Genomic DNA, 9842 nt, shown 5'->3' with positions numbered 1-9842 from the left:
GGTAATGATGTAGACTGTGTCTTTGTTTGTTATTGTTTCTATTGGCCAACCTTGGGGTCAAAATCATGGGTCATGGGTCAATAAAGTTGGGAACCACTGGTCTAGTGTATATCCAGTGTCAGAGAGGACAAGAGAGGTTGTGATGCCGCTGTTTTGTGAGATGGTGTGGAAAGGAGGGAGCAATACCACAGCCCTCATGCTCAGAAGGTTCACAAGTGAAACCATTTGTCTTGAGATTTGATGGTTGTCAGGGGACAAAATGCACTCCAATCGAAAAGACAAAAACCTGAACTGAGGGTTCAAAAAGTCGTCAGAAGTTCAAACTCCATCTGCGCGCCAGGCAAACTTTCACAAACACTCTGGGACCTTGAGTTGGGGAGCATGTCCCCGTACCTTATCTGTCTCCATCTCTAGCCTCTCACAGATATCAAACTATAACAACAACAGCAACAAGAATGCATTGTTCGCCTACCACCAGCAAACACAAGCTGTGTCAGAAATTATTGCTTATTATTCAAAATGGCTCCCCAGACACACAGAGCGGGAATAAGGTGTTCAGCCCATCGATGGTTTGCCTGTCCCATTTCCCAAACTCGTCCTCTTTCTGCACCATTAAACTGTCTGTTGAAATGGAATACATGGTTGATTATTTATTGAGTTATTTAAAAGAGGAGTTTTCCCAGCTATCTTCACTGTATGCTCCATACAGTGTTTATCTCTCTCTGGCTCTGTAGCGGCAGAGGGAATGTCGCAGTGTGCTGTCTTGAATTAGTTTCATGACACTGACTGCGATACCGCAGTCACCAAAAAACATCCCTTGAATTTCTAGAATCGGTTCACACAGAGGGGCAATGCAAACACATGGAGACGTGCACACGCACTGATTCATGTACATACACACATGTATGCACACGCCCACACACACACACACACACAATCATACACAATCACACACACACACAATCAGAAACACACAACGCTCAAACAGACACCAAACACAAACACAAACACTCTCACACTCACAATCACCGTCACACAAAGGCACACACACAGACACACACACACACACATATATGGCACACAAACATTCTCACACTCACACACAACGCACACACAGACACACACACACACATACACACACACATAAGAAAACAAAGGTCTCAAGTGCCAAAATGTACATTACATTACATTCCACTGATAAGCTCTAACCAAGAACACAGTTGAGTCTTGTCAGAAGAATGTGTCTGTGTGTGTGTGTGTGTGTGTGTGTGTGTGTGTGTGTGTGTGTGTGTGTGTGTGTGTGTGTGTGTGTGTGTGTGTGTGTGTGTGTGTGTGTGTGTGTGTGTGTGTGTGTGTGTGTGTGTGTGTGTGTGTGCGTGCGTGCGCGTGCGCGTGCGTGCGTGCGCGTGCGTGCGTGCGTGCGTGCGTATGCGTGTGTGTGTGTGTATGCGTATGTGATTCTGCATCGGGTACAACTAATTGACTCTCAACTCCAGACCGGCAAGTCAGAACTTCGGGCCGGTCTAGCAGGGCTCTTATCACTGAGCGCTGCGGGTTCAGTCGTCCTCCTCCAGCATTCCTCACATACTAATATATAGAGAGTGACGGGACTGTTTCTCTTCTGTCTGTTTCCTGCATTTCTTCCCTTTCTGCACTTCTGCACGGGGAGAGATAGCAGAAACACTTAGCGGCACACAGCGTAGGATTAGCTACTCTGAAGCTCGCTCTCCCTCCCTCTCTCGCTTGCTCTCTGCCTCCCTTTATCACTCGCCCTTCTCTCTCCCTCCTTCCTCGCTCTTGCTTTCTCTCTTCATCTTTCTCTCGCTGCAAATCAATGTGGACAGATTTTGACAGTAGAGAGGCGAGTGGCTATATGCGTGTGTGTGTGTGTGTGTGTGTGTGTGTGTGTGTGTGTGTGTGTGTGTGTGTCTGTGTCTGTGTCTGTGTGTGTGTGACAGAGAGAGAGAGAGAGAGAGAGAGGTGATTCGGCGGAAGACAAAACGACGTCTGATAGACTGAAAGGTAAAAGCAATGAGAAAAAAACACGCAAGCTTCAGACAGAAAGCAAAGGAAAGATACAACAAAAGAGTGAAAATAAAAATAAAGGGAGACAAAGAAAAAGAGTAAGAGATAGAGAGAGAGAGAAATGAAACGTGTGTGTCTTGATCATTCTATATATCAACAACGAGCCACAGGCAACACTATATTCGCTGTGCTGTGCTAGCTCCACTGGACTGGGGACAGTCACTGAGGCAAGGAGAGAGGACAGCTCATCTGAAACATGCTGTGTGCCTTGGCAAATGCACACCGCCACCAGGATTAACCACATTTCATCCTTATGGATTTACTCAGACTTTCAGGGGGAAAAATTGGTGTCCTACATGAAGAGACCGGAGCTAAAAGGAAACCGATTTCAAGTGGAGGATCTTATAGACGAGTCATGGAATAAATGCCCATGACTACTAACTTCAAACAGCTGAAGTCCACCCGGCCCACCTACTTCACAGTGACAGCGGTCTCCTCACATCAGAACCCTGAGCTTAGCGACGATAATCACGTCCGACTCTTCAGGGACTGCGACGGCGGTGACGTGGGCCTTACCGAAAGCCCAGGCGCGGGGCGTGCTGGCTGCCCAGCTTGCTGAGGCTCTTCTTGGCCATGTCTTCCAGGTTGTTGGAGCCCTCGTCGTTGACCACCATAGCCAGGAGCAGGCCTGGCTCGACCGCCTCCACGTACTGGGCCAGACGCCGGCTCTCGTCCTTACTGCGGTACGTGTCGAACCTGGAGGGCACCGGAGGAAAAAAGACATCAGTCAGGTCTCGAGGTTAAATCGTTTTGAGGGTAAATAAAACAAGCCGTGCTCGATATGTCAACGGTCTAGGAAAAGGGATTTTTGTGAAAAATCGTTATAGTTGAGCGTCTTCGATGGATTGTATGCCAATCATTGTGTTAGAATGAATCTCTGTTTCCACCTGACTAAACTATTCTCGTTCTATAGTGTCCAATGAAAGCAATGCACCAAATCAGTACTGAGTACGTTATTGTGTTACTGAAATGGCGGTCCCTGGGTTCATTGCTAATGGCCACCATGAAGCAAGGCATGATTTCAAAGTTGCACTCATAGACTGATTCGGAATCAATATAACCAAAGTATTCCAGGACAACAACAAGCTTTTGTTTGCACTGATATAAACCGCCAAACCCAAAGTGAATACACAATAACAAACCTATTCACACACTTTGGATAGAATTGAAAACATATTTTGTTTATGCATCTCGAAACCAGTAACCGCAATCTAATTGTTCCCAAAACAATGCCTGTAATAGACACCGCCTGGAAACTCAACGAAATCTGTTTTTTAATAGCTGTCACCTCATCGTTGCGACAGACATATTGTTGATGAGTTTGGCAGAGATGGGACTGAGCATTAAAAAAATGCAAATGAAAAAGGAACAAAGGGATCCAAACACAAGTGGTAAAGGGGACCGATTGGGGAACCATTTTAATGATGACAGCTATCTAACCTTCTAGACAATCATTCTGAGATGTATAGTCAACCAAAGTGGCTCAATCCATCGTCTGGAAAGTGATATCCAGCCCTAAATGTGCTATCCACCTTTTCCAATGGGTTTTTCACTTCTAACAATTCTCTCCATGTTGTTTGGTCTTTTGGGAGATTGTACAGCGATTTCTGATGTCTTTTTTTTTTCTGATATCTTTCCACTGCCCCCCCCCCCCCCCCATCTTGACATCTTGAAATGGCTCCACCGGAAGAGGTCTGCATAATTTTAAAGACCAGAAAGTGCTTGGCTGAAGAGAACCATTAGGCACGTGTCACTATTGGCTGCAAACTGTTCTCGCTACTGACTTTGCGTTACACGACTGCGTTACCAGGTTTTCCGATGTACCGTTCTGCATCGAGCTCCTTAAGCATGCTTAGGGCAGGGGAATCGGATCGTACAATAGGATCCCATTTAAGAGCAACCCTACATGATGACACAATGCGGGAGACGTTGAAACCTTGAACTACGTCGATCCTCTTGACGGCTGACGAACAAATGTGGACGGATGGTAAATGAACAGCGCGCCTTTGAATGTTAACTCACACGCACACTCTTTCCTTCCCCCCCCCCCCCGAGTTGTTGAAATCCTGTGTTGAACAACAACGTCTGGTTTAATAAGGAAAGCCATAATCCCTCGCTCAGTGCGTACAACAATATTCAAAACATTTATGGTGGAAATCTAACTCTATGAATATCATTATGTTGCAAACAGTAGAGAGATTGCTGACATTTGAGTTCTTCTAGTACTTCTGCGAGTTTCCTACAACTCTGATTCCTTTACTCCTAGGCATTCTGAAAGGACCATCTATAACATTGTTATCAAGGTTTGTTGTCATGGGTTTTTTTCCAAAAGTTTCCTCCTTCTGCTTCTTCTTCTTCTCCTTCTTCTTCTACATTGTAAAGGCTACTTTGATGGGGAATGTGAATCATTCGGACTGTGTCTACTGTGATTGGGTATTGATCCAACAAATATTTACCTTTCATCCATAGGCATCAATCTGTTTGAGAAAAAGGTTGTGATTATGCCTTCTTTTGGGTGTGTGATGGACCGTAACAAGGTTTAGGGGAAGTTAACTGCACGGCAGGTTAAAAATGGGGGAATCAAAACTGTCAACACAACGAAGACAAAAATACAGGATAGTCCAGCAGTGAGGTGCGTTTGTCTCCCGGCCGGAAGGTTCCGGATTCCAACCCCAATGTCCCCTGTCTCATCCTTGAGAAAGGTGCCTTGTAATCCTGCTCACGGATCACTATGTCGCTCTGTATTAAAGTGTCGGCTAAATGCTACAATACCTAATGCTCAATGCAAATGAGTAAAATATGGAAGGGACAGTCTTTAGGTTGGGGAAGTTGGGCTGCCAGCTGAAAGGTTCTTGGTTCGAAGTCCTCAGTCTACCTGTAGTTATCTCTGAATACAATTATATTTATTAAGATTTCGTACTGTATTCTATTTATTCTTTTTATTTATTTATTTATTTATTTAAAGAAAGCACTGAACAAGATCTGAACCTTAATTTCGTTGTGTAAATACACTGTAATTAACCCAATGACAAATAAAGATTCTATTCTATTCTAGTTATCTCTGAATACAATTCCTGCTCATTAAGGCCATTTATTTTTAATCGTACGCTAAACTACTATTAATAGTAAACAGGATGAATAAACAGCTCGCATCTCCTTCCTTAGTTGCTCTAGTCGTGGCTAAATACATTTCTTCAGCAGCACAATAAAACATAACCTAGAGACGCGCAACATTGTGTCCGTCGAGTTGTGCGTCGTACCGGTCGTTGCGGAGCACCTCCCCGGTCTTGGGGTCGATGACGTGGATGATGATGCCGCGGTTTCCCCAGCCCCTCTGGAACAGGTAGCTGTTCTGGTTGCTCTCCCCCGGGACCAGGGTCTTGTTGAGGAAGGTCCAGGAGAGCTTCTTCTGGCCGTGGATCTCCAGTGTGCCCCCCGTGCCCACGCCCACGTACTTGCGGCCAAAGTAGTTGTGCTCTGCGTCGTCTTTGTCGTCAGACCTAGGGTTATTGTGGAAACGATTTTATTGTAAGTGTTCGTTATGAGAATGTTTAAATTTGCATTGAAGGGTTAGGGTTAATTATTGGTAACCTGCATGTTTGTAACCTGAATAAAATGGAAGATACCTGGTTATTGAAATAGTTATGATGAAATTAATAGTTTGCTGTGTTTCTTCATTGTTATAATGTTAGGAGGCTCATACATACAAATAGCTTTATTCCCAAACTTGAGCTTAAGCTTGTGTTGAACTGGTGGTTAATATTATCCCAAAAGTATATCACTAGCTAGCTAGCCATCCTTACATGACTCCAATTGATCACCATCCAATGATCAGAAACCAACCAATACTTGAATCAACCAAAAAATGTTATCCCGTTTTTTGGTGAAAAAATAAACTTTAGCCTGAGCATTATGCAAACCAAGCTGTCCTTAAACCCATGGTCCAGTTCTCAACCACCACCTAACAATTTACTGTTATGCCCTGTAGACAGTCAAAACCCAGGGTCTCCCTGACTGCTTGTGTGATGGTACCTTCCGAACAGTGAGATGGTGAAGTTGCCCGTGTAAGGGCATTCTGGGCTCCCCACGTGCATCTCTCCCTTGTTCCCAATGAGGAGGTGTTTGGTGCGCAGCAATATAGGCCTGCTGGTGTCGGCAATGACCAGTTTCCCTGCAGGGGGGGGAGACAGTTGGGGTAGACAGGGTGGTGGGGGGTGGGGGGTAATAAAGGGGAGGGAGACGGGGGGGGGGGGGGGGGGGGGGGGGGGAGAGATGGGGAGATTACCAGAGAGACAGCGAGAGACAGAGCTTAGCACCGGGAAAGAAAAGACATCCGAGAGTTCGAAATAACTGAAAGCCGGAACCCACACGCACGCATGCACGCACGCACGCACGCACGCACGCACGCACGCACGCACGCACGCACGCACGCACGCACGCACACGCGCTTACACACGCATACCGGGATGCGCTCACACTCGCACAAAGGTGGTTTAAGAGAGAGAGAGATGGCACTTTTAGATATTTTTTTATTAAACAATTTATATCGATGCCTTCTGTAATTGAAAACTATGAAAGAGATGGATGATAAGAGCATGGCTTTAATAAAAGAAGGTTAGTTTGGTTCTGTATTTGAACAGAGTGATATTATTAACTGTATTGAGTCTATTTAAATACAAACGTAACTGGATGTTCCTTGTTATGAGAGTAAAATGAATTTAAAAAAAGATTGTTAAAGCAATACTCTTTTCAATAATTCATTAGTGCTCTCAAATTCACATTGTGTATGCTCAAATTAAGAATAAGTGATGTGGAATGACTCATTTCTACCATCAAAACTCTAATTATGCCCTTGAATTAGTGAATTAGCAGGCACTTCTCTTACTGCTGAATACTTTACAGGCTGAAGCCAAAACATTTTGATTTATGCACAGAAGACTGGTGTTTATGTGTGAATGTGTTAGTTTTCAGATTTTGGGGTGTTGTTGATTGTGTTCATACTGATTCACCCTCAATTTATATGAATACTTCAAACTATCCATTTGGAAATGCTTTTAAATAAAGTGGATGAAATAGACCATGAATAGCACACTGTTTATGTTAGTCCCACGGACAGATTTCCAATTAACTACAAATATGACACCAGAACAAAGTACCAATCAGAAATTAAAATAACGTTGTCAGGATGTTGAATGTAAAAAGTACGGACACTTTAATTGAAGTGTGCGAGGCAGAACAACAACAGCAGGGCGTTGTTGAATGTGTCTTGCATCCTGCCTTCACAGCAATCGCAGCTCGGTGAGCAGAACACAAGGAGCAGTTTATTAATTTAAGGGGACCCAAGTGGAAAACCGGAGACATAAATAGGTATTTAAATCAATAATCTTAGACTCTACGATGAGAGAAGTGTGATCCCTCTGAATTCAGTGTCTAACCCCTACCTGCTCCTTAATGACATGCATCTGAATTCACTGTCTAACCCCTACCTGCTCATTAATGACACGTACCTGAATTCACTGTCTAACCCCTATCTGCTCCTTCATGACACGTATCTGAATTCACTGTCTAACCCCTACCTGCTCATTAATGACACATACCTGAATTCACTGTCTAACCCCTACCTGCCCCTTAATGACATGTATCTGAATTATTGACAGTCTTTGAATTAAGAGTAAGAATAAAACCCCCTAACAACGTGATCCCACACATGTTTGTGCTAACAAGTGACAGTGTGAGTGCAGCTGTGTGTGTCCTCACCTCCGTCCAGGATCTCGATGGAGTGGACCGTTGCAGAGTCCATGAGGAGAACGCTGCGGCCGTAACCGATGGTAACGTGGTGGTCCTCACTGTGCCCTGGGTTCCAGGCCTGCAGACCTGACTCCTTATCCGGGCACTCTGCATAGCCATATACACACACACACACACACACACACACACACACACACACACACACACACATCTTATTTGCGGTTCGTAGGGATGGATGGTATATGAGGCCCTGTGAAGCCCCTGTAGACAAGTCATTTTGATGAATGGAATGGAAGCGGGGGTGTATGAGTGTGTGTGTGTGTGTGTGTGTGTGTGTGTGTGTGTGTGTGTGTGTGTGTGTGTGTGTGTGTGTGTGTGTGTGTGTGTGTGTGTGTGTGTGTGTGTGTGTGTGTGTGTGTGTGTGTGTGTGTGTGTGTGTGTGCCACTGCAGTGGAACTGCTGTTGCCACAGGTGACACCAACAGACTGCACCATCAGCCCTAGCAGAGCCCCACTAACAAGACTCACACAGGCCTGACGACCAGCAGCAAGGGGAAAGCATTTGGGGAAAGATGGGATGCTTGACACTCAGCTGAAAGGTCCCGGTTTCAAACCCCATTTTTCAGCAATGTCGACATGCGGCCTTCCTTAAGCAACATATATAACTCCAACATGCTGCCGAAAGTGACACGGCAAACAATATAGATACACAAATGCACCTCTCTGTAATGGATATAACATGAAAGGTATTTGTAAAAAGGCTACCACAGAAACTTGACCCATTTAAGTGGGACATACCCTCACAACGATAGCACTTCTACTGCAGTAGCAATTTATCTTCCCCCAGGCGTCACTTTCTGCCTTTCACAGTTGACCAATATCCAGTAGTAGGCACGCAATAGGAGTAGGCCCTTCAGGATATCCACCGACACACTCACAGATAATACTGATTGAAAAACCCATTTAGTTAGTGTCCATTATTGTCAGCGTACCGCTCGAGTGTGTGTATATGTGTGGGTCTATTTCAGGATGTGCATTTGTGTTTGAGAGAGAGTGTAAATGTGTGTGTAGGTATGTGCATAGGTGTGCGTGTGTGTGCATGCGTACATGTGTAGGTGTATCTGTGTATGCGTTTGTGCCTATTTGTGCGTGTGTTTGTGTCTGCATGCGTTTATTTGAGCGATAGTGTGAATGTGTGTGTAGGTATGTGCATAGTTGTGAGTTTGTGTGTGTATGCATGCATGAGTACGTGTAGGTGTAGATGTATGTGTGAATGTGTGTGTGCCTATGTGTGTTTACGTTTGTGTGCATGCGTGAATGTGATATGTGCATAGATGTGCGTCCTTGTGTGCATGCATGCATTGTGTATGTGTAGGTGTAGATGCATGTGTGAATGTGTGTGTGCCTGTGTGTGTTTACGTTTGTGTGCACGTGTGAATGTGGAGGGGAATGTGATGTGTGCATAGTGGAGGTGGAGGTGGAGGTGTAGATGCTCGTGTGAATGTATGTGCGTGTGTGCGGATGCCTGTCTTTCCATAGGTGCCTGTTTGTATGGGTATGTCTGTGTATAATTGTCACACCTGAGTACCAACCAACAGTTTCTCCGGCTTGGGAGTGCTCCTCCCAAAGCCTTAATGGATCCATCAATGACATTCACTGGCCAGGGGACCCAAATTGTCAAGCAGATTTCCCAAAGGACTAACGCAGATGGATGGGGACCTGGGCCTGAGACAGTGTAAGAGTGTGTGTGTGTGTGTGTGTGTGTGTGTGTGTGTGTGTGTGTGTGTGTGTGTGTGTGTGTGTGTGTGTGTGTGTGTGTGTGTGTGTGTGTGTGTGTGTGTGTGTGTGTGTGTGTGTGTGGCACACTGCGAGTGTTTGTATCCTTGCTGTCAATCCTCACATATTAACAACAACCCTGAATATATAATGGCGTAACACCCACACACACACACACACACACTGTGTGTGACAACCCGCGATGTCCAGCCTTGACAGCCCTCTTACTGTTAA

At 45.1% G+C, this 9842-nt stretch overlaps 1 protein-coding gene across 1 annotated transcript in view; it reads right to left on the bottom strand.

Annotated features, from left to right (window-relative positions):
• cemip (cell migration inducing hyaluronidase 1) overlaps window positions 1-9842 on the bottom strand; it is a 98840-nt gene that overhangs the window by 53046 nt on the left and 35952 nt on the right. Inside the window, exons 3-6 of the mRNA XM_056608298.1 lie at window positions 7843-7980; window positions 6118-6256; window positions 5346-5585; window positions 2602-2781 (exon numbers count right to left, since the gene is read on the bottom strand). Of these exons, the coding sequence (XP_056464273.1) occupies window positions 2602-2781; window positions 5346-5585; window positions 6118-6256; window positions 7843-7980 (697 nt within the window). The remainder of the gene's footprint in view (window positions 1-2601; window positions 2782-5345; window positions 5586-6117; window positions 6257-7842; window positions 7981-9842) is intronic.

This window comes from Gadus chalcogrammus, chromosome 14 (genome assembly GCF_026213295.1).
Source record: "Gadus chalcogrammus isolate NIFS_2021 chromosome 14, NIFS_Gcha_1.0, whole genome shotgun sequence".
In the NCBI taxonomy this organism is placed as follows: domain Eukaryota; kingdom Metazoa; phylum Chordata; class Actinopteri; order Gadiformes; family Gadidae; genus Gadus; species Gadus chalcogrammus.
Note: the sequence above shows the minus strand (reverse complement) of the source record. Positions and strands in the feature narration are given on the sequence as shown.